The sequence below is a fragment of the Fringilla coelebs genome, assembly GCF_963513975.1.
Source record: "Fringilla coelebs genome assembly, chromosome: 9".
NCBI classification, from domain to species: Eukaryota; Metazoa; Chordata; class Aves; order Passeriformes; family Fringillidae; genus Fringilla; species Fringilla coelebs.
This window is the reverse complement of record NC_140067.1, coordinates 9,188,237-9,213,148: the sequence shown is the minus strand read 5'-3', so window position 1 is coordinate 9,213,148 and position 24,912 is coordinate 9,188,237. Positions and strand designations below refer to the sequence as shown.

General features: G+C 41.3%; 1 protein-coding gene across 2 annotated transcripts in view; it reads left to right on the top strand.

Moving 5' to 3' along the window:
- Window positions 1–268: 268 nt before the first annotated feature.
- The window catches only part of MAST2 (microtubule associated serine/threonine kinase 2), a gene marked incomplete at its 5' end in the record, with an annotated part of 183,327 nt that continues 158,683 nt past the window's right edge, over window positions 269–24,912 (top strand). For both annotated transcript variants that reach the window (XM_084211459.1, XM_084211458.1), the window contains 3 exons: window positions 269–436; window positions 19,567–19,714; window positions 22,988–23,130. In XM_084211459.1, coding sequence (XP_084067585.1) covers window positions 269–436; window positions 19,567–19,714; window positions 22,988–23,130 — 459 coding nt within the window. The remainder of the gene's footprint in view (window positions 437–19,566; window positions 19,715–22,987; window positions 23,131–24,912) is intronic.

The following is a 24,912-nucleotide window of genomic DNA, read 5'->3' as shown; positions in this document are numbered from 1 at the left end:
CCTCCCGGCCGCGAGCCGCTGCTCTCGCGATAGCGGGCGGCGGGCGGCGCGCGGGGCGGGAGGGGGGCGGTGCCGCGGCGGCCGCGCTCGCTGACAGGCGGCGGGAGCGGGAGCGCGCGGCATGTCCGCGCCCGCGCGCCCCGCGCGCAGGTGCCCGCGGCCGCCCCGCCGCCCCGGCGCTCCGTGACCGCCGCCCGCCATGGGGCCCCGGCCGTGCTGCCGCCGCCGCTGAGGAGGAGGAGGGGGAGGAGGAGAAGAAGCCGCCGCGATGAGGAAGGGCCGCTCTCGGGGGGACAAAGCGGCGCCGCCGCCGCCGGCGCGGAGGGAGCCCGGGCGGGCGGTGTCCGGCACCGCGGCGGAGCGCAGAGCCGCCCTGCTGGGGGGCGGCGGCAGGAAGGAGCCGGAGGATGCCCGGGCCGCGGGGGCGGCGGAACGGGTAAAGCCGGGGCGCGGGGCGGGGGTCGCCGTTGTTATGGAGACGCGCCCCGCGTGGCGGGGCCGGTCCGCGGCCGCCCCGGGCCGGGACCGCGGCGCTCCGGCGGGGGAGAGCGGCGGGGGGCGCGGGGCGGGAGCGGCGGCGCCCGGTGCGGCGGCAGCCTCCGAGCATCCTCGCGTGCTCCGTGCGCTCCCGCAGGTAGATGCCCCCAGAAGAGCCAAGGGTGGGAGCGGCGGCGTGGCCGTGTCGGTGCTGACGGCGTGGCGTGAGTGAGTGAGTGAGTGAGTGAGTGAGTGAGTGCTGCGGGAGCCGCGGTGCCGGGAGTCTGCCCGCGTGCCGCGGAAGGCGGGGGAGGATGCAGTGGAGTCGGGTGTGTGCTGTGTGCTGGCTGGTGTTACTAATCGCAGAGTACATCTTTCTAGTAACCCTCTGTGGGTCACTCCTAATCGCGATGAGAATAATGTTGCATTTTCCAGCATTTTAGGTCTTAATTCCAGAAGTGGTTTGTTTAGGAAACATACCGTACCTTTGCAGAGACTTGAAAATGCATAGGCTTGTTACGTGTGGGAGTGTGTAAGTTCAGTATGTCCACTTTCATGTCTTTCATACCCACAAAAACAGGATCTACTGATTGGTGTTTAGGATTACAGGGACAAGAGACCAAAGAGATACTAAATCAAGTTTAGGATCATCAGCACTTTGGTAGTCCTAGTTTTACAAGAGATAAAAATGGGAGATGACACTTCGCAGTGGAAAAATGTAGGTGACAACTAATGCTATTTTTTTGTTTATTTGGAGAGAAGGAGAAAGTATCACAAGTGTGGAGATTCCTGGGATGCAGTAATTCGTTGCCATGTTTTGCCATTTTTTAGAGCAAAGAGAAAACCTAGGGTCTTTGTCAAAAAGGTGTTTTAAGTTTACATCATTGTTGCAGATGCACAGGTTTATGCTGTTTAAAAAATAATTTCTTAGGTTTTTTTCCTAGAAAAGCTGCGTTACACTGCCTTCAAATATGGGAGCCTTGGATTTTGGCTTTGACTAGTGGATATCTCTTGAATACAGATTTATCAGACTGGGCCCTTGAAGAGGAGAACTCTATTATTTTATTCTCTAGCGCTTTGTTAAGCCAGGTGGTTAAGAGGGGCTGCTGCTTTTGATGTTTATTCTCTCCTGAAACAACTAAGAAATGCTATAGTCTTCATTCGGGGAAAAAAATCTAAAATCAGAAGAGGTCACCTGGTATCCTCCCAGCTGTCTGTGAAATGGGCAAATTTGTAGAGCAACCAAATACAGCAGCAAGGTGTTTGTTTGTACTGTTTTGACGTATTGTTTTTGATATTGACATGGAAATTGAAGGAAATGATTTCCATTCTTGGTGGTGTGAATGAAACTTACAAATGGTAAACACAGAACATGCTATGTCTTGAATGTTGTATTGAACACTTGGGCAGTTTCACTGAAACAACCCCAGTGCTGCAAACCAGGAAAGGCTGCAAATTCAGAAGTGTCAGTTTTTGAGATGCACCAGGCTTTTTAATGGGAAATAGTGCCAATTTGTGTTTAACTTGGGCACTCTGACTAGGACCTGAAGTGACTTGTAAGAACAGATCTTTGTGTGCTGGCAGGTATTCGGTGTGTTGGAGGAGGAATTTTTCAGCTAAAGTTAAGAAAGCTCCTACTCAACCGTGTGTGAGATACTCCCCAAACTTCTACGGAGAAGCTCTCATTCCCTCTCCCCTTCTGCCTTTCATTTAAGGTTTTGTAAGTGTGGCAAACAGCTGCAAATAAATGGGTGTGTTGGACAAATGTGACAAACAGCATTTCTGTCTTTAATATCAATAATTCAGCGTTTATTTAAATGTTGGTAGTTGGTACTGTGTGTGTGGTAAAAAAGGCCCTCTGAGATGCAAAAGACATCGAGATACTCCATTTTCACAGATCCAGCTTGTAGCTTGACAAGTATTTCCTTTGGGGCCCTTCTGATATAAGTAGCCCAGTTGTTCCCAAGTAATGTGCCCTCAGCAGTGCCAGTGCAACAGTGTGCACAGCTGCAGCAAACCATTCTGGATGGAATTCAGATCTCTTTGTTTGCCATACATTTGCACAAGTTTGTGGCTGGGAGAGGCTGAACTACTCCAGTGTTGAAAAAAATCCTTATCAAACTGTGACTGCAGCAGTTAATCACTGTACTGACCTTAAGGCCTTTGAAAATCTGGTCCTTTGCTCTGCTTGTAGTTCCGACGTGCACACGATTAATGTTTGTGCTTTCTCGTGTGTTATGCAAGAATTAAGAATGACTGTACTTGGGCACATTAAAGATCCCTCTCGCCCAGTATCCTGCCTCTCCCAGCTGCCAAGAACAGATGCTTGGAGAAGAGTGCAGTGTATATTGAGGAAATGCCTCTCCCAGCCTCCAGTAATTTGTGGCTCATAGGTTTCCTGAACCAGAGGTGATATTTGTTTTTAGAGCCCCCAGTGGGTTTTTTCTTCTATGAATTTGTCCAATTAGTGTTTGAAGCCATGTATGCTTGTAGCATCCACAACATCCTGTGGCTGAGTTGTAGGGCTTAAACACATTTTGTGTGGAAAAAACACTTATTTTTGTTTGCTTTTAAACTTTCTGCCTGCTTGGTTTCATACCTTGCTTGTTCCTTCTTGTATTGGAAGAGGCAGTGGAAAGGAGAATCCATGTTATTGTGTGCCTTATGGGTTGATGACTTTTTCTTCTATTTACCTTCCCTTGCTTGTGACTTTTCCAGAGGCATTTCAGAAAGAAGTTACTCTACCCCTTTCATTGTCCTTGCTGTCTTCTTTGCACCTTTTGCAGGTATGTTTCTGAGTGGAGACAGTGATGCAGGAATCCAAGGAACAGGGTTGGGTTACAATAACCAGGACCAGCTACAGTATTTCAGCATATGCCACCCAGTCAACTTACATGGCATATTAGATTTCATTCTTTAATCTTCTGCATGCTTTTTCTAGACAATCTTTAAGCATTGAGTTGGCACTGCTGTGGAACTATGATAACTCCAGTCACTCTTTTAAGTGGTAATAATTAGTTCAGAATTTCTGATTGTGTACATATTTTTTTAATACTATGCATAATTTTACATTTACCTGCTATTTTACCAGCCCACTTAAGCAGTGTCATTAAATTCTTCTTCAGATCTTGAGTCAATGCTTTTGCAATCTTCAATAACTTTAAGCATTGTCAGCAAACTCTGTGTCATAAGTGTCAAGCTTCTTGGCTAGATTTTGTCTTAAAATATGCAAGGTGTTGATCCCAGAAGAGATCCTTGTGAGACTCCAGTGGTGATCCTTCTTTTTTGGGAAAAAGGCCAACTTAAGTAAGTTGCTCCAACTTACTTCCTGTTCATCAGTCATTAATTCATGACTGAATTGTCCTTCTTACTCCGTGACATTTTAGTCTCATTGAGTGAGGGCATCTTTGTCAAACACAGCACACTTGGATTTCAGTAGAGGATCAGCTTAATCATTGTATGATTGCTGACTGCACTGAAGGAGAAAAATGACCAGTTGAAATGAAAGTGATTGTTGTTCATGAATGACAGTCACCCTCATCCAGAGGCACATTTCAAGCACTAGGCTGTTTCCATATCATGCTGACATAATTAATTTTAGTGATATTTACAGTGAAAGATTTGACATGGATCATAGCCAATATTTGTTAGAATTGCTTTTATTAGCATTTTTTTCTTCAGGTAGAAGACAAAGTCCTCATAGAAAGGATTCTTCTGTTTCTAGAGGTGATGGCTGTAGAGGTTGTGATGGAATTATACAAGACCGTGGTTGGTCTACAGGGGGTTGGTAGCAAACAGCAACTTTCTGTGTCCTCTGGTATCAAGTGATGACTCAGGCTTTGCAAGAGGTGGGTCTTCATGCTCAAGGTAATACATGTATTTTTTTTTTCCCACAAGGGATGTAATAGATGCAAAGGAGGAGATTGAGTTAAAATTATTTATTAGGTAGGCTGGATCCACCTGAGGAAAACACCCGAAATCAGCTAAAATCTAGGAGAACATTGGAATGGGGCAAATGCATGGTGCTTGCTTTTACTTGTCTGTGTGGAATGTCTGCTATTTTTTATCATGAGCAGTGGGAGCTAATGTGTCCCTATCAAATTCAAATGCTGTCTTCCTCTAAAAGCAGAGGGATGATAAACAGATGTAAGGAAAACTGAAGTATTGTCACAGGTCCAGTGGGATGGAGGTTGAGAGAGAGTCAAAATAGAGAATACTGAGCATTGAACATCACTGAATGACATTTTCTGCTCTAAAGGCATGTAGGGAACTAGGGAGTGCAACCCAAGGGTGCTTGCTTGCATATGTGACCAGGTGAGGGAACAGAAACAGACCCCGTCACTTCGGACAAGCTTCCCACTCTTGCTGTGGGTGGCCAGGTGTGACACCAATTTCTACTTGGATACAAAATGTTTCCTGAGCTTTTTGCAAGCTAACTGACTTATAATCAATCATTTAACAATAACTGTCTCTAGGAACTGTAGTGCTACAAACTTTTTGAGAGTAACAAAAATATTCCTTCCCCCCATCGCCCCCCAACCTGTCTTTGAAACATTAGAGATCTTTCTGTCCCAAAACCAAAATGGAACACTGAGGTTATCCAGTGTGCTGTCTGTGGAACTTTCCTGAAAGATAAATTAAAACATCTCTCTTAGAAACTGATCTTATCTTAGCATTAGATCATGGTGTGTTTGTCACCTCTGCTGAAAGCTCTGCCAATGTTTAATTATTCCTGCCGTTAGAAAGCTAAACGACATCTTACTTCAACGCTTGTTTTGTCTAATGGCCAACTTTCAGCTGTGGAATATGCTTGTGCTAGCACAGGCAGTAAAAATTCTCTACTATCTGATCTCTTTTCCATGTAGAAGTATTTGAAATGTAAAATTGAGCTTTGCTTGGAACAGAAGATGCTGAGTTTTTTGCTTCTAGAACTCGGTGCGTTTTCCTCTTGATTCTTCTTGGAGTGTTCGCCAAACCCAGGTAACACTCTGGCAGCCTGGAATAGTGTGATTGCAGACAAGCTTCCTCCTTCACTACTTTTGGATACTTGTCTTTTTGCAATTTTAGGTATTGCATTACCACAGTTGGGTGTGTCATATGAGAGGGGGTTTTGTAACATTATGCATATGTGGATATTTCTCCTCCATCTATGAGTAAAATCATGCAAATTGGTCCAAGACTACTTGTAAACAATAGGTTACAAAGCTTATTACTCCTTTCATGTTGTCATTATATTTTGATTCTTTTTTTTTTTCTTGGAAGGAATAGCAAAGAATCTTTTCCACTGACTTCTCACCCTGTTATGTTTTGGAAGGCAGTCAGTGACCAGCAGGGAGAAACTGGCCAAACCCCAGAGTGCTACTCAGATGTATTTTGTCTCCACAACTGCAGAGAAGCTGTTACCATGCTTTCCTTGCTGCGTGGCAAGTCTGGAAACTGAAGAGATCTTCCTTTTTTCCTAATTAGAACTTCTGTACTTCAAATATACTGTTTTCTTTTCTCTCTAGGTGATATCAGTGCTAGTAAAGGCACTACCCCTGTTTTGATGAGCTCTGTATGTAGACTGCAGAACAGTTTGGTGTTCTTTAGTTATTTCTACCATGAGTCTTCCCTTTTGATTGACAAGTGAAGAATAAAGTTTTTGGAGTTCAGTTGGCACTTTGCTTCTCAGTTTTCTCCACAGCTCTGACTCTCAGCGTGCTGATCACAGCTCTGTTGCAGCTCTTCCAGTCATGGACCCTGTGGGTAACAGTTCACAACACTCAGAGCTGTTCTTTATAACTTCACATCAAGACCTACAGGCTGGGATGAAACTTAATCTGAAGAAGATGAAGGTTTATTTTCAAAATTCAAGCACATAAACTGAATCAAATGGACTTACTGTTAGCCATGCAGATTGCATTTGCAATCTAGTGTAGATTTTACTATTCACCTTACATATTCTATAAAAGCAAGTATAGCTTAATCATAGCCAAATATATTCTGTAAACATCATTGCCCCTTTTATTAAAGGAGGGATGGAGTGCTGCTAACTTCTAGAAGTTCAGGAACCATCTGTTTATATAAATGCTTATTACCACCTGTTCTGTGAAATTGTTTAGGGTTGATTTTAGGGTGGTTCTGACCTATGTCTGTTTTGTCAAAGGAGCTAAAGAAATTTCCTAAGGACATTGGTAAAGACTCCTGAATTACAAGTTGTGATTGTAACTTTCCAGTAAAAACTCAGTTACTGTTTGCAGACCTCAAACTTCCTTTTCTCATCTTCTTTTGTTTCTGTCTACTAGCTCTTTTTCTTATGGAAGGAAGAAAGAAAAAAAGAAAAAAAAAAAAAAAAAAAAAAAAAAAAAAAAAAAAAAAAGCAAGCTGTTTTTAATGAAAAGCACAATTCTAGCCTGTGGAGCTTCTAATATGGTTGACCAGAGTCCAGAGTGAATGGCTGGCCAGCAGGCATTCTTACTTGTCCTCAGACTTTATTTTCTGAAGTTTATTCCCTTTTCTATGGAGAAATAAAGGTAGTCAAGAGGTCAGGGTGTAGCTGTGGAGGAATCAGATGTGTGTTCATACCAATGTTTAAAAATATGGGGTGCTGAAAAAGTGACTGAGGGAAACAGTCATCTAAAAGCAGGCAAAGGGGAATAGAATCAAGGGATCAATTCTGTAATGTGTTTATTAGATAATAACAGAATTGAACCAAAAGAGAAATCCAGATGCAGACAAAAGGGATGTGGAGTAAAGTGACCAATTCTGCAATGGGCTTGTTGGGTAAGAGCAAAGTGGCACCAGAGGGCTGATGGCACTTCTCTGGCCTGAGAAAATGGAATCATCACTTCTTTCAAAGTTGAGTATTAATGGACAAATTTCTGTTGTGTAGATCAATATCTAGGTAGGCATTGCATCAGCAGCTTAGATGATTCAGCTCGCCCATGTGAGATTTCGATTTCCTGTCACAAGTGAAGAGTAAGAGCAAGTATTGTATTAGCCACATCAATTTCATATCTTACATATTAGAATAGCTAAGCAGGCAGTGGAAAGATGCAGTACACTGCATTTCTTGTCCAAAAGCAGAATAGAAGTGAAGGAGCCAAAAGAATTCTTCTGTCAGAAGTGCTTGGGTTTGGTGTGGCACTGCTTTTCTTTAGAATAATTATTAGCCTTAAGGGGGAAGCTGCTGCTACTTACTGTTTGTTACAGAGCACTTGAGGATAACAGTGGGGTGCTGTCCAAGGCTTGGATTAGGCAGCTGCAAAGCATTCAAAGATTTTGGATATATTCCTGACTAGATGCTTTGGGAAACCAAGTAGTATATCCAAGTGTTACTCTGTTGGAGGAATGGCTATGTGTTATTGACTTTACAACTAGTAGCATACTTCTTGAGCAAGCTCACCTACCTTCTGGCAGCCCAGACTGTAAATGTTGTCCTGCCTGTCAAAGTAGTTCTTAAGTCTTTAGAAGGGGCAGTTCTTCAATTTGCTTTGATAGATGTTTTTTATTACCCATGCTGCCTGCCATAAGCCAACATAGCTTTAGTGCTATAAGAAAGGCAGTAGATTATTGTAGATATGATGATAGGCATTTATTTAAAATAAAAGTTTTTCTAAGTCTTATTTAATTCCTATGTATGGAAGCTGAGTAGCTGAAGCTAACGAAGTGGCGAAGACCACCGGGCTGGTGAACTATTTGAGACTAAACCAAAATGCTTTATCCCTCAGCAAGACTTTGTTCCTCAAGAACCACAATAGATAAATGGACAGGTCATATAGAGTCTCAGTGATTTCATTTCCACATCAAATAATGCTGTGCTGTGGTTAGTGTGTTTTTGTAGTGTAGTGATGTAGTACTGTTCGAAGCCTGGTGAAAATGCTGCTCTTTGAAGGAAGAAGCATGAGTGCTCAAAAGATTACCTTTGAAACCAGATTTAGAACTTTAAAATTTGCTCTTCCTCTAAGCTGTGTCTTTTGTGAGTTTTTTACTTAACTTACAGTTAGGGTCCATGAACCCCAAATCTAGTAATCTGTCAGAAGTTATTTTCAAATGTTCTGTTATAAATACACATTACAGTGCAGTGAGGGAAGAGGGTTCAAGACTGATGGCTTGGTCTTGCAATAATTTGGAAGTTTAGCTTTTAATTTTTTTACTATTTGAAATTGGTCTAGTGTTAATGGAGTCTATTATGTACATGGAAAACAGGATGATGCTGTATTTCTTTCCAGGAAAAAAAACGATCTTTGCTATTGGAGTTGCATCATAAATATTTTCACTTTTTGTTATACATATAGTAAGCATTTCTATCAATAAAACATGTTTTAAAACCTTTTAGTTGGTATGGATTTTTATGAATGTAAAAGCAGGACAGCAATTCAAAACATTCCATATACATGTTTAAATTTCCAGAAGCAGATGGAACTGTTGAGGGTGGGCTCTGGGGAGTGAAAGAATTTTTGAAATGTAATTTCTGATTTAGTTTCGGTCCACGTCTTCATGAGCTGTCTATATAGAAAGATTTTCTCTAATGACTTTTGTTATAAGGTGTGAGAAGTAATCCGCCATAAACATTCTCAGCTGTTTGTCGCCAAAATAAGTTGATTAGTTAATTGATCGATACTTGGCAAATTTTTGTCTTGACATTTACTGAGTCATGCTGTGTTCTGAAACTCTTGTAGGTGTTTGACATATCAGCTAATTCAGCTAATGCTAAAAATACTTAACAAGAGTTATAATAAGAAGCTGATTTTCAGTGCACTTCTAGAATGAACCTTCCATTCCTGTCTGCTCATTGTCCAAACACCCAGCAATCCATTTAGGACAGATTTTCAGTGAAGTTTTTGCTTCTAAGGGGCTCATTCAGCAGGTCCTAACTTCTTGCAGTGACTGTGAGCTGTCTTGTGGAAATTGGCTGGATATACACTGTGTGTGTTTATCACTTGGATACGTTAGCTGCTAGCACAACAGGATTGAAAACCAGCAATAGCTTGTGTAGGTCCTGCCATCCCTGTTGAATTTCCCCTATGGGATTTGACGGAAGAGTTCTCAAAGCCGATTGTCTTTCAGGAGGGAAGAGACAGGACAGAAAGGTTACAGAAGTAAACAAATGCTGGCCTGCAGCATTCAGAAGGCAGTTTTGCTAAAGACTAAAATTATGTGTGCAGTGAGCGACTGCACGCGAGTGTCACTGACCGCGCGCGCATCAGCGGCCGCGTGCGCGTTGATGTCCACGTGTGAGTGTCAGCGGCTGCGCGCGCATCAGTGACCGTGCCCGCGTTGACGGCCGTGCACGAGTGTCAGCGGCCTCGCGCGCATCCGCGACCGCGGGCATTGACAACCGCGCGAGAGTGTCAGCGACCGCGCGCGCATCCGTGACTGCGCTCGCGTTTACGTCCGCACGCGCATCAGCAACCGCGCGCGCGTCGACGTCCAAGCGCCAGTGTCAGCGGCCACGTGCGCATCAGCGTCCGTGTGAGTGTCAGCGACTGCGCGTTCTCATCAACGTCCGCGTGCGCGTTGACGTCTGCGCGCGAGTGTCAGCGACCTCGCGCATCAGTGGCCGCGTGCGCATCAGTGACCGTGCGCGAGTGTCAGCGACCGCGTGCGTTGACAGCCGCGCGCAAGCGGCAGTGATCGTGCGCACATCTGCGGCCGCGCTCGCGTTGTCGGCCGCGCGCGGGTGTCGACGTCTGTGTGCGAGTGTCAAAGACCGCGCACGCACCAGTGACCGCGCACGTTTCAGCGACTGTGCGTGCGTCGACGGCCGTGTGCCAGTGTCAACGGCTGCGCGCGCTGACGGCCGCGTGCACATCAGCGACCGCACGCGAGTGTCAGCGGCCGCGCGCGAGCGTTAGCGACTGCGCGCGTGTCAGCGGCTGCGCGCGCATTAACGGCCGCGTGCCAGTGTCAGTGGCCGTGCGAGTGTCAGCGTCAGCGCGCGAGTGTCAGCGACCTCGTGCATCAGTGGCCGCGTGCGCATCAGCGACCGTGCGCGAGTGCCAGCGACTGCGCGCAAGCGTCAGCAACTGCGCGCGCATCAGCGGCCGCGCTCACGTTGTCGGCCGCGCTCGCGTGTCGACGTCCGCGTGCGAGTGTCAAAGACCGCGCGCGCACCAGTGACCGTGCGCGTCGACGGCCGCGCGCGAGTGTCAACGGCCGCGCGCACTGACGGCCGCGTGCACATCAGCGACTGCACGCGAGTGTCAGCAGCCGCGCGCGAGCGTTAGCGACCGCGCGCGTGTCAGCAGCTGCGCGCGCATTAACGGCCGCGTGCCAGTGTCAGTGGCCGTGCGAGTGTCGTCAGCGCGCGAGTGTCAGCGACGGTGCGCGCGTTGACGGCCGCGTGCAAGTGTCAGCGCGCGCGTTAGCCAATCACACGACCCCCTTGCTGGAATGTTAAGCTTGATGGACATCACTTAGGAACAGGCTAGGGGAGAGGCACAGAGAAGGTATTGCTACCTGGGAAAGGACTGGGAAGTCTAAAACAGGAAATTGCAACGCCCTACAACAGTGCGCGAGTGTGCTCGAGAGCGCTCGAGCGTGCGCGAGTGTGAGCGAGTGCGCGAGAGCATGTGCGAATGTGCGAGAGCGCGCACAAGTGTTCAAGAGTGTGCACTAGTGTTCAAGTGTGTGTTCCCTTGTGTTTGAGTTCCTTGTGAGATGACCTTTATAAAATTCAGCTCTTTTGAAGACCAAATTCAGTTATGCAGAGAATCACTGCATAGGACACTCCTTACAACACAGCAAAAAACCACTATAAACCAGCAACTTCCAGTTAAGTTCAATAAATGACAGTAATACCTTAATTTTCTGGTGAATATGCCTCAGTGAATCTGCTGTACCCATGTCCATGTTGTCACTGATGCACACAAAATCAAACTTCATTTTTGTGTCCAGGTTTAGCATCTTCTGTATTTCCTTCCTTGTAATCACAATGACCTCTAGGACAAAGGAGCCATTCAGTGTCTGATTAGAAAATCCCCTTGAGCTCACCTGAGTGATTCTCTACCAAAGTTCAGTTATTTTTAAAATTTTCTTTGTAAGCCGCTTCATTTGAAACAAGCCTTGTAATAGCAGTTGGGTATGGATTTCTTTCCTCTGGCCTCCTAAGTCTTGGGATATGTTTTTAAGGGCAGTATCTCATACTGGACCAATAGATACTTTCATTAGAGATTTTACTTCGAACTTAATGAACCTTAACATTTTTCTTTGGAAATTGCTTTTTCAAGATTAGAACGGTATTATTAGTAAATCAGTATTTTATACAGCACACACATTTTAATACACTGTTATTGTTCACTTGTCAAACTTTGTATTTTCATCTACTATTTTAATTTAAAATATATTTTATTTGTGCCTTAAACATAGAAAACTCTGTATTGTTTTGGGCCAGGAATCAAATATTAATACAGATAACATCTCTTAGGTTTTTCCACTCACCTGGAGGTTCCTGTCTGAAATGTATAAAATCAGATTAAACTTCCTTCCTGATTCTATTGCTATGAAGCAATTGTTTGTTCGTGTAAATTAAATTAACTTAAAACTTACCATTAGGTTTTGTTCATCTCTGTTCCTAAAGAACCAGGGAGTTTACATTCCAAATAAAAATTCATTGGCTTGTAACATTTTACTGGGCATTAAACAGAGTTTACACAGGTATAGGTAGGTATTTTATGTTGATTTGTTCTTTCCCTGTGAACGAGACAGTGAGACAATGTCATGTGCACAAAAATCAATATAGTTGGAGATCTGAAAGCTCTAAAGTGAGCCATCAGAGTCTCAGGGAATGAAGGTGCCCTGCAGAATCCTCTGGTAAGTCTCCTTTTTATAGCCAGTAAGAAATCACAGGTTTCTTTGCCTGCACAGATGAAAGTGCAGCTGTTCCTGCTGCTGGCTCCATTAGCAGTTCCCATTCTAGTCTGACTCACAGCCTAGTTGTGCTAAGAGGGGTTAAGTTCCGTGTTTCCTGTGTAATAAATATCTGAATAAATCTGTGAGGAACTGACAAACAAGAAAAGTTTGGTTTGCTGATACTGTGGATTAGGGTCTTCAGCAAACCTAAACATGCGCCTCTATTTAACCATGTAAAACCTTATAGACAAGAATAGAGAAGATAAATGAGTATTTGATAACACACAGGATGCTAAAGAGAACCTTAAATAATCTTAGTCAGTGATGCTAGGACTCATCACATGTTTGGCACATCTTTTGAGTCTATTGAAAGAAAATCTTCAGAGAGAAGGTGTTTTGATGTCTTATAAAATGAAATTTTATTACAAATCTCTTTTTTGGTAGGGGTCATATTTCTTTTAATCCTTACAGCATATGAGTAAGGATGATGAATGATAGAGTTGTTTTGTTTTATCTGGCCAAGAGTTAATTTCCCTGTTCAATACAGCCTTTTAATGTTTGCAATACTCATGCTAGAAGAGCAATGATAAAGGAATGATGTGGCCTTTAATGCTCAGTGTCTGTTCAGACTGGTTTTGTTGTGAGTGCAGCTACTGAGCCTGGTGTGGGCTTTGGAGTCTTGATAGATTGATAGTGGTTTCTTTGAGCCTCTGTGAAGTCTGATATAGACTTTAGAGGCTCTGTTTCTTTTTCTTCCCTTGATGAAATTCATTTGGCTTTAGGCATTTACTAGCTGAATTCAGGAATTACTCTTCCCTTTTGGCTGTTGGGGAGATCTTGAAGTAGGGTTGAATACTTTGTTTAAACCATTTGTGTTTTCATGTAAGGACCAAACATTCAAGCTGATATAATTAAATCATCAATTACCTTCTCTTATAGACTGTGGTTCCATTAGGAATAAAACAATTTTGTATCTCAACAGGCCTCAGAAAGGGGTTAATAATGCACACAGTTATAAATATTTACCTTTCCTTTTTAAGAAGCTTTTTCGTGTGATCCTGCAGCTGGGACACTTCACAACAAAGTTAACAACACTAACTTTTGTGATGAAACATTAAATCTTCTAATTTATTTGTTCTAATCAAACATGCCATGTAACCCCTGAAGACTTAACAAGAAAAGAAATCTCATTGAAGAACAAGAAAGAAGGGTGTATCTGATAGTATGGGCTTCTGATACTGGGTCTTTTAGGGAACATTCATTTATTTTTCTTGTTTGTTTGGTTTTAACGCTGGGTTTTTTTAAACATGAAGTTTTGAGTTTGTAACTTTTCTGTCATCTGTGGTATAACTGCAGATGAGTGTGCAGCGGAAGCTGCAGGTATTCAGAATGGTAAATGTGTGCATGATGTGTTCAAAACATCACTGTGGCAAATAACACTTGGCTTTGCAGTCATTTTGGAAACTTAATATTGACACTAAGTTCAGTTTATATATTTACTGTTGTAGGAATTTATTGCAAAGTTCTTCAAATAAATCTACTGCAGAGAAAAATAGTGTAGAGCTCTGCTGACACTTTTATATAATGCAATACATTCTGTAAAGCTTTTCTCTGTTGTTGATGTTGTAAACCAATATATTATAGCCTCTAAGAGCCTATGTTGATCTACTGTAATTTTCCTTGATTCTGCTGTCTCTGACATTTTTCAGGGTGTTGCTGGCAAGGACATGAGTTAAGCAGATACAGTTAAAAAGGAACTTAGTTGCAAATTCTTATTTAGCCCATAATTTTGGTCACATGTGGGCTCACCCCAGCTTCCTTGTAAACTGCTGGCCCTCTCCTCTCGATGTGTAATGGGCAGACTAGAAAGTTAAGGCAAATTTCAGTGCTAAATACTAAAGCATAAATACTATGATTCCATTGCACTAATTGCTACTTATATAGATAGATATTTGGTCTGTGATCTGTTGTCCAGGCCTTTAATTTTCAGTGTATTTTAGAGTATATTAGAGCAGGCCTAATGACAGGATCAGATTTATCTTTCATTAAGGGTATGCACACAGATTATATAAAGTGATGAGGAAAGGCTGAGAAGAAAAAGAGTGCTTCTCAGATATGCACACAGCCCTGACACAATAAGCTTTTATCTTTTAAAGGACAAACAGTACTGTGTTAAAAAATAGAAAATGCAGCTTTCAATGTTGACTATTTTTGGTGCATTCAAAAAATTCAGAAAGTATTAAGTTACTCTCAAGTTACATTGCTCATTGGTTATATTCCTTACAAGACGGGCTAATAATAGTGAATTCTTGGCCAGTTTATTGTAGTTAAATTTTCATTCTTCCTTCCAACAGTTTGCTAGGATTCACTTCCAGATGACCTAGGGTTGTTATGCTCATTAGGCTACATAAAAAAGGTTTCTCATTTTTCTTACTAATGGATTTCCTGTTCATAGAAAACTTTTGTGTAGATTCTCCACCCCCTGGCTAACAGTTTAACATATTTTGACCTGCAGACTTGAATATTTGTCAGTAACAATTGAGTGCTTTTGCTTGTCATAGAGATTGTGAGGCAGTCTGTGTTTGATTTAATTACAATACAGTTACATGCATGGAAGTGCCCTTTGCATGATCTGTTACTTCTTAAATATAGGCCATAAAAACAGGGCTTGGGAAATTTTATCCCAGCATTGGTCTGATGCTGATGTATCAGTCTCTCTGGCTGTGTGATGCTTCACCTGGCAGTCAAAGCAAAACACAAATCCACACTTGCAGTATTCACCTGCCTTTAGAGATTAAAGACCTGTGCTGCTCTCTTGCAGCACCATTAAATGAACAATGGTTAAACAAAAGAGCTTCTGACAATCCTTGCAGTGGTTTAATGCTTGTTCTTTTATAACCTGCTTTAATTACTTGGAACTCTTCCTGTGCAATGAGGGCCATGTAGGAGGATCCATGTAGCTGTATTCTGAAATTACCAGATCACGTTTTTAACAGGGGATGTAGTGATCGGGCAAATTGAGAAGCACATTTGGCTTCTTGTCTTTTGTCTGCATCCCCTGTGACAATCTGGTTCTCCCATCCAGCTGAGTGTGATAACCCCAATGTGAGATTTCAGGCAAGAGGAACAGACTTATTCCAGTACCAGAACTCTTTTAGTGCTTTTTCTGTGCAAGTCTGGTAAGTGACTGAGCTGAGAAATTCAGAGCCTCTTGATAGCCAAGAAAAGCTTTGGCCATTCTTCTTCATATCCTGCTATTTCAAGTTATGTGAGCAAACTTTTCTGTACCTTTGGTAGGGAGTGATAGCAATAATCTTTGCCTAGCAAATCAAGATTATGTGATGTTTTTATCTTCAGCCCTAAGCTTTGCAGGAATCAGCTGGCTGTTTGAACCTGATTTTTAGCTTGTGGCAAAAGCCACAAGCCCAAAGTAAATTAAGTTCTTTATCGCCTTTGAAAAGAAATGAATGGAGAGAGGCTTGCAGTCCTTTTCACACGCTGTGAGCAAAGTGTTACATGCTTACTAATGCTTTCATCTTTAGGGCTGTAAAACTTTTTCTTTTGAAAAGTGGAAGTGGAGTCCTTAAAATTATGGCAGTCTGTTCTATGTAATCCGTCCTTCAACCACTTGATCTGATAGATTAATTTACTAGTTTGAAAGCATGTAAGCAAAATTTTGCTCTACAGAAACTCTCTAAAGAGTTTCTTTATTCATCAATTTGGAATGTTGTGTAAGATTTTTGTGTTCTTTGTATGCATTGCTTTGGGGCAAGGACAAGGAAAGATATTTTCCTCTAGTTTTTCCTTCCTTGTTTGAGAGTGGTAATGTAATCTACTGCTATTTTCATGCAGTTCATCTGTGATCTGCAATATCAAAGCAGGGCTTTGATGGATGAGTGAAGTAAATTGCAGTCTTATGGAAGACAGCTCTATTGTTATCAAGCTAAAACTTTCCCTCTTCATTGTTTTGCTGACACAATATGGGCACAGCTCTTAGAAAATGAAATTTTAAATTGGCTGTGTTGCACTTAAAATTTTTTAAAACATAATAGGATGTCTCAGAACAGTACACTTTTTGAAAAAAACTTTTAAAATATCTATTTGAAAAGTGACTTTAACAGTATATAAACCTGCAGAATTTGGTTGGAGGCCCTTTCTTCCAGACATTTAACACTTATGTAGTCTTCATTGCTGAAGTGTTTAATGTGCTAAACAAGAAAAGGGTTCATGAAGAGGTTTCCATATGTAATATGTACCAAATCCATAATTTCTAGAAGACAGCCTGGATTCTTTGGTGAGTGTGGGAAGCTGTATTTACCTTTCTACTATTCCTTTCTTATCTCTGTAGTAGTTTTGGTGGAAAGCTGAACCTGGGGGCAGCTGTCACAAGGAATGGCTTTTTGAGAAGTAGCTTATGCCACTGGGCTGACCTCAAAGGTGTGTGTAGGCAGGGTGCTGGAGCTGATGAGATACTGTGGCAGGAGTAGGTGTGCCCTTCAGCTGGGGAGCTTTTGATTTAGATTTTATCAGAGCTACAAGATTTGTGTACTGTAACTCAAGAAGACACATTAAGAATTTGTAATTATTTTTGCCAATAAAAGGAGACTGTGCATAGAGGGAAAAGGGGAAGGGTAGGGAAGTGGCACATTCCTTGCCTGGTAAGCATTGTCTGTATATGGTGGAGAAAGACATTTAAACACAGAAGTTGCTTGTAACATGATTTAGAGTACTTTTGTTTCTGACTTCAGCGCCTTTCCTTACCTGGTGTCCCAAGTGAAAGAATGTTCTTATTTAGTTGCAGCTCGCTGAGAGCAATTGGTGAGAGGTGTGTCTGTGTTTGTGTGTGTGTTGAAGGGGAGGTGAATATGCACCTGCAGGGGAAAAACCAAAACAACAAACCAAGTGAAACCTCCAAAACACCGACAAACACCCCCAAAACTTTGAAGAAAGAAGTCCCAGTTAGAACACTTCACTTTAAGTTAGTCTTTGACATTTTAATTTTAACTGCTTTAACTGCTGCTGATGTGCACGGGGCCTTTCAACACATGACTAGTTTCAGGGAAGTAGCTGGATACTGAAGGATGCTGGGAATATTTGGAATTGAAGCATAAGGAGTGTGAGAGGAGAGGGTAGGCTGGATGAAGTTCTTAAGAAATTTGTTTGTAAGCTGGAGTGTCCATATTCTTTTTTTTTTTTTTTTTTTTTGAGGTGTGGTAATTTCAGACTGTCACAGATGGTAAACATGTGCCAGATTTCAGACACTATAGGCATAGGACAGGCCTTATTAAAAGTGTGTGCATGTTTCTGTGTGTCTACTTACAGTCATAGACACAAATGTAACCATCCTCTGCCATCCTGAATAGAAACTGCAGACTCTCTGCCCTTGGCCTCTGCAGCTTTCCCCCCCTCCCCGTGCTGGGGGACTGCTAATGCTGCAATTTAATATTATTTAGCTTACTCCCAAGCACAGAGAGAAAGACAGGTAAATGTCTTTTCAGCTCTCCAAATGACAAAAAAGGAGAAGAGTACAGGCTGCTGCAAACGGAGGACTTCAGTATCTTTGTGGGGAAGGTCAGAGACAAATGAAAATGTGACGTCCTTTGCTCCAAGATGTGCACAAGGAACCATAAGATTCAAACAGTTTTTCACCTGAGCAGTTTTCTCTATTCCCCCCAGGTCACTTGTTTTTGAGCCCCCTCCTTTCTTGCACCAGCACAACTGTTTGCAGCTGTATGAACTGAGTGAACTGACCTGCTCTGGTACCCAGCTGTCTCTGTGATCTGGTTTAGACCCTATGGAGACTGAAAGTCTGACCAGAACCAGAGAAGAAATTAGAGCATCCAGAGCAGGCTGGGAAAGGTGCACCGCTGAGGCTGATGTGGAGCAAAGCATTGCTGTCCCTCAAACAGTAATAAACTTATTCAATATTATGAGGTGCCAAAAAATTTCGTGATTAGAAGAAGATGGGGTCTAAGAAAGGTTGTGAAGGAGTGAAGGACTCAGAGCTAAATGAGAATTCTATTTCAAATCCCAAGTATTTTTTTTTCATCTCCTTCCCTTCCCCTCCCTTCCCTTTGAGGTTTTTAAAGTGTGTACTCCTGGTCTGGATTTGACAGTTTGAGGCATAACACTGTAGAATGAATAGATTTGAATTAATTACTATAGAAATAGATTTTGACCTGAATCTGCAAATTTTAATTAAAAACCATAACTGGTAAACTAGTTTTTGATTTAAATTTAAAACTATGTTAAATCATGTGGTCATGTATCATGCAGGGAAAGTTTTTTTTCTTCCTCAGATGAGATTTTTATGAGGATAAGCATGGCTTGAAGTGCTGTATAGCTAATGAGAGGCATTTGAAATAAAATGGAGGAGTCCATTAAAACAAGTGGAGTGTTTCACGCTGCAGAGAAGGGAGAATTTGAACAGTTCATCCAAATGGGCTATAATGGAAAGTGTCACCTCTTCAAATCCATATCTGATAGCAAAGCTTGTTGTTCTTCTTTGGGTGTGCAATGAGAGTTTGTCACCTCCAGAACAATGAAAAGCATGAGGAAAGCACTCACAAGTGGTTGTGCTTGACACTGCTCTGCCTACGCTATTTTGACTGAAATCTTGCTGTGTGCTGTGAAAGGAATTCACATGTGTGGGAGTGTTTCTGACAAATACATGTCTAATTTTGTTTGTAGTAATAACAAAGACATGACACAAAGGCTGATCGTTATCCTAGTTATTATTTGGTTATGCATATGGTCTTCATAGAGCTATAACTTATAATAGCAGTTTTGGGTTGCAATAGACATTGCAACAGCTTCTTTATAGGTATATTACTCATAGGCTGGATGGAAGAAAGATTGAAGAAGATTGGAGAAAGTATTTTTGCTTTAGCAGGAAATAGTTTAATCAAAGCTGAGCTTGTTTCTTCAGTGCCACTTTGTTCTAAATACTGTAAGAGAAAAGAACTGCCAATAGCATAATAGCGTTTTTCTGACTATTATTAATGGTATTTCTTGCAGCTTGGTGTTCAAGGACCAGAGTTGACAGGGACCTTGTGATGTGCTTTCTGTGCAGCTATGGGGCTCCAAAGAGGGAGATGTTGAATGTTGCTGTTTTGGTTCTTTTTTTTTTGGGGGGGGGAGGGTGGTGAGTGTGTTTCTTTGTATTTTTTTGAACAGTGTCCTTTATGCTTTGGAGATTGCATGTTTCAGACAGGGGTTACTTGGCTAACACAGTTTTGCATGTTTTTCTTCCTCCAGGAGATGATAACAGAGTCCACTCCACTGCGTTGCAGGAAGCTCAGCAATCCTGACATCTTTTCATCTGCTGGGAAAACCAAGCTCCACCGTCAGCTAAGTCAAGATGACTGCAAGCTACGAAGAGGTAGCTTGGCAAGTTCTTTGTCAGGTATGCCATTTTGTAGAGTATGATACTTGGTTAGTATTAAAGAAGATTCAGCATAATAAAAGATACTGGTAAGTCATTGGTAAGGTGACCTCTTGTTGGCAGGGCATACAAAATTTTATGTAAGAGAAAGATGCAGAAAGAAATATCAGTAGAGAAGAGTGAAAAAGCCTGGATTTAGAGTGAAATTTTTTATATTGCCCAGAGTGAAAAGTTAAAAGCCAAGATTTAATATGCAAAATTAAAGAATGGAGTTGTGGAACTTTAGGTGACACATTGGGGTATTCTTACCCTTTTTAACATCAGCACTTACTGTAAACTTGCCGACTTTGCCCTTTTGTTTCATACTGGGAGACTGACTTTTTATATCATATTTAAATTACTATTTAGTTTCTTTTTGGCTTCAAAAGCACTGTAGGAAATTGTCATTCAAAGTAAAGAATCTTGCTTACTAACTTGATGTTTTTTTCAGTGGTTTTTTTTCAGTTCATGTAAAATTTGTTTTTTTCTTGTGAACTTGATATTCAGCCTTGTAATTGACTTTAGTTTGTCGGCTGTAGAATCATTGGAGCAAGCATAGCAAGTAATTAACCAAAAATGGACCAAGTTCAGTAGTTCTTTTTTTTTTCAAAGACTTTGTTAGTGGGCTAGGGGATGGTTTCACAACTGTTTAAAACTGATATCAGAGTCTGTGATGCTGGAATAGAGCACAGAGAGCTGCATGATCAGTCTAGAATGAAAGAGCTGATATGCCCGAATGCCACTGTTATTCTGTAGGGTTTGGTTGCAGCCCATTTCCTCCCTAATTAGGCTGCTTGCCTATTTGCATGTTAGTGCAAGAACTGGAAGAGTTGAAAATTCTGAGTGGGAGAGAAAGAGGAAGAAGGTGAAACCACCTTTTTTGATTTATATGATTGTGAAAATGCATCCAGTCCTAGTCCCTTGTCTTTTAACAGAGGAAGATAAATATTTTCATGTTTGAGGTATTAGGTGTAATAGAATTAAATAAGCAGTAAATTCTGTATATTTTATTTTGGCTTGGCCTTGGCTTAGTGTTTTGTTTGTAGTAAGTGGATAGTTTTTGAAAAATGGAAACATTCATAATGTTTTGTACATGTGCAAGTCTGTTCTCCAAGGCAGGTTAATCACTAGAGGAGAACAGAACTTTATGAAGCACACAGCTGTTGACTGACTTCAATGGCCTAAGTTAGTACTGTAGCTTTTTTTTTCCCTTTGAGTAGAAGAAAGCAAAGTAAATAGGAGGAAGCAGGAAAACTGGAAGGGCTGTTCTCTTTTAAAAACAATTTTTCTGTTTGGAGAGTGTAATTTCAGAACAAGAAATTCTATATTCTCCTGAACCTGTTGATTCATCTTGATTACTTTTCAGTCTACTATACCCGATTCAGGAAGGGGTAAAGAGCCTGAAAAAGATCAGTCTAACCCAATTGGGTAGAGAAAATGTACAGGTTTAGATGTCTATTTTCAGTGTAGGCCTTTGGAATGTGTGTAGAACTTGAGGCATGACGGGGAAAGGCTTTAGCTTCAAGTCCCATCCTTAAAATGATTCCTGCTAATTTTTGCCACAGAATCAAATAAGTTTGAAGAATGCAGATGACTGATTGGCTGAGATTTGACTCTTGGTGGAATTCTGGATTCAGGTTTTGTGGAGCTAAAAGGAGATATTGATAACTATATGTTATAGAGACTTAAATAAAGTTATTCTTGTCCTCAAGCATGGGTATTTTAGACTGCTAGATAATTATATTATCTGACTTGCTATTACAGGATATCTTTGTTAGTGCTGCATAGAGATAAATACAGCAATGTACATTTCTGTAGTTTTAGATCTCTGCTGATGAGTTGTTGTGTTTATACATTATCTTGAAGATGATCAAGCCATGAAAGTCATGGCCAGAGCTGTAAGCAGCTTGAGTGGGACCAGGAAGAGGGCACTAATATGTTGTGTCTCTGTTTGCTTGACAAAGTTGGGCCTGCTCATCTCTCATACACTTTGACTTATTCTGTTGGTGTATTCTTGGCCCATTGCCTGTAACTATCACAGAAAATTAATCTTAACAAGTTAAAAAAAGAAAAAAACCACACCACTTCCACTCCACACCTTTCCCCATCATCATGGCTGGTCACATTATGTGGCAGCCTTCCAAATATTGCAGCCACTGCTATGGAATGAATGTAATAATTCACATTTAGTTCTAAGGTGAGGTTGAATTTGTAAACACCTTTCTGCCTCTGAGGGAACAAGTCTTTTTCTGCAGCATATTTGTGATTAAAGGTGTAGCCTTCCTGCTGCTTACTGCAATAAATGTCTCAGTCCCCTGTGACTCCTGAGCATGTAGTAATCCATTGAATGCAAGATTCTTTCCTATGCTTGGAAGGGGGTGTGTTATTTAGTCCCATAGTCCTAATTTTAAGGAAAGAGGTATTATCCACTTCCATTGTGCAATGGGGAAATTGCAGTACAGGGCTTGACTGACCAAACTTACAGAGTAAGTCATCTGGAAGCTAATAAGTGAACCCAGATTCACAGACTTCTTCACTTATGTGTTTTTAACCACAGAAATATCTTCTCTTTTTTCTTTGTGGATGACATTGTACATAAAAGGAAGCTGTCAAGCTCTGTGGAGTCAAAATATGACCTACTTTGACTTTGGTTCTTTCTCAGAGTGGAAATTTACTGCTTGACATTTTTCAAAAACGAGTGTTGCATTGACTAGAAAATATCTATTGAGCAAAAAATATCCATCCATTGTTCAAAGCAAAACGATATTTAAACATACACTGTAGTATGTGACAGCTGTGTGAAATGCAATGCTCAGTGTTCCAGTGGAAGGAGAAAGTGGGGATGTCTAGATGACCAAGCTATTGGGAGGAGACAATATTTTACAATTAGGAATCCATTTCAAAGGAATTTTTAAAATGATACTAAAGAGATTTTGCCTTCTTTTAGGGCAGCAAGTATTGTTTCCTTTTTAGGGTGAGTGGAATATGGAAACTTGCAAAGTGATAGAAGTCTGTTCTTACAAGGTTTTTGGATTTCCCCATTATCTCATAATGTAAAGTAGATTTTTTTGGAAATTGTTAGTTATCAATTTACTGGTAAGGTTCTCTTAGAAGTTTCAACCTACCAAAATCTTGAAATTGCTTTTTTTATTAATTGCTTTTTCTTCCTATGCAGTATTAGTTGTCAGCTTTGTGCATTGAACTTGCAGACTTGTTTAGAAACAAGCTGATGGTATTTTGATTTTATTTTTAAAGGAAAACAGCTACTTCCCTTATCAAATAGTGTCCACAGTGGAGTGGGGCAGACGCTGTGGCAGCCTCCTGGAGATACCTCCAACCTGGTCCGCATGAGAAATCAGTCCCTGGGACAGTCTGCTCCTTCCCTGACTGCTGGTTTGGTGAGTGGCTCTGGGAATGAATACTCGTGGTGCTTTTGTGCTATAAAAAGTGATGTGATCCTGTACTTTAGTTTTTACCTTGTTTCCCCTGTTCCTGCTCAGTGAAAGCAGCATTTTGTTCCTGTGGCACTTTTTAGGCTACAAGGTGAGCCAGGAGGAGAATATGTTCATCCTGCTTTAGACAGAAAGCAGGAAAAGATGTGTGTTGAAGAATCATTTCTTTTTGGGGACATTCCTTCTCAAAGCTGCTTCAGTTGCCTGATGCCTGAAAGAAATATCATTGGAGTCTAGGAGATGTGAGCATGGGAACCCAACCATTTGAAACAAGTTTAATTGGGAAGCAGCTTTCTGAATATCTGCCTCTGCCTGTTTTTCTAGGGAATAGCTAGGGAGATGAATCTGAAAGGGATAACTCTCATGTCCAAGTAATTGAAGAGCTGAAATTGACATATGTTCTTCTTCGTGGTTTCTGTCAAAAGGACTTGGTAAAAAAACCTTTGGGGAAATATTTTTGAGGAATATTGCATCTGCTAAACTAACATTTTCTAAGAAAAGAGTGTTCTGTATGGGGACACACTCTCAGGTGGCTACAGTCAAGTCTGAACTGCACACGAAAAGGAACACATGTTTTGTTTGTAAATTTTCCTTATTATCTATAAAATTCTAAAATCAGTGACATGTGAGGAGAAGAAAAATCCAAGGGTAGGAAAAGACAGTTATTTGTGAGCAGGCATATATGCAACAGAAATTGTTGGTAAGTAGTAGATTAAAACCAAAGTTGATTTTTTTTTTTGCTGAACACCTACAGAGTTATTTGTATAACAGGTTTTACTCAAATGAGGACTTTTGGTGCGTGCTACTTATAGTGCTGCAAGTAACTGGGTAAATTTATGTTATATTGTAAGACTACTTAGAAGCAATGACCCCTTAAGTTAATTATGTTTTTAAGTCTGGATAAAGCCCTGAGAATTTTTTTGGGGGTTCCTAGACAGTTTGGCACCACCAGGTTATGAAAGGAAACTCAAATCTTTAAGGTTCAAAAAGCCACACATTTGTGTTACAACAAATTTTGATTTCACAATGAAGTAATTGTAGTCTTGACGTTTTCAGACATGTTACTATATTGAAATTCTTTTGATTTGGTTTAATTGTGTTGCATCTTAATTTGGTGCCTGTTCAGTGTTTTCCTTAAGTTTATGCTCTCACCAGTGGCTCTAAAGTCAGCGGTAACAGAAAGGGGGAATGCTCACATGAACTTGGCTAGAAGTATTTATCTGAGGGGGATTAGAAAACGTAATATGTTAAAACACAGATCTGTACTCTAGAGGCAGATAAATGCCTTGAAGCTTCATAACTTAGGTTAATGAAAATAACCGTGCTTTAAAACAAAGCACTAATTCTCAGCTATTTAATTTGGAGTACTAGGCTGTTGCTTAACAGGTGTGTGAAGCTCAGCGAGCTGCAGATGTTTGCATGTTACTATTCTGCATACTACCCATATTATATCCTGTGTTTTCAGTTTTTCATGGCAGTGTTCGTGCTATCAAATGTTCTGATCTGAAACACAATGCCAACGAGTTATTTTAAAATAATTTTAAATTCTCTGTTTCCTAAGTAAGGCAGAGAAATGAATCTCTAAATCCAGTTTTTGTTCCTCTGTGATGATGTTTAGGGGTTGAACAATACGGTCACTTTCCTATCTCTCTCTATTCTGTGATGGGCTCTGTGTTTCATTACAGTTGCACTTAATTAAGCCTAGACATTACAAATTTTTATGTGAAG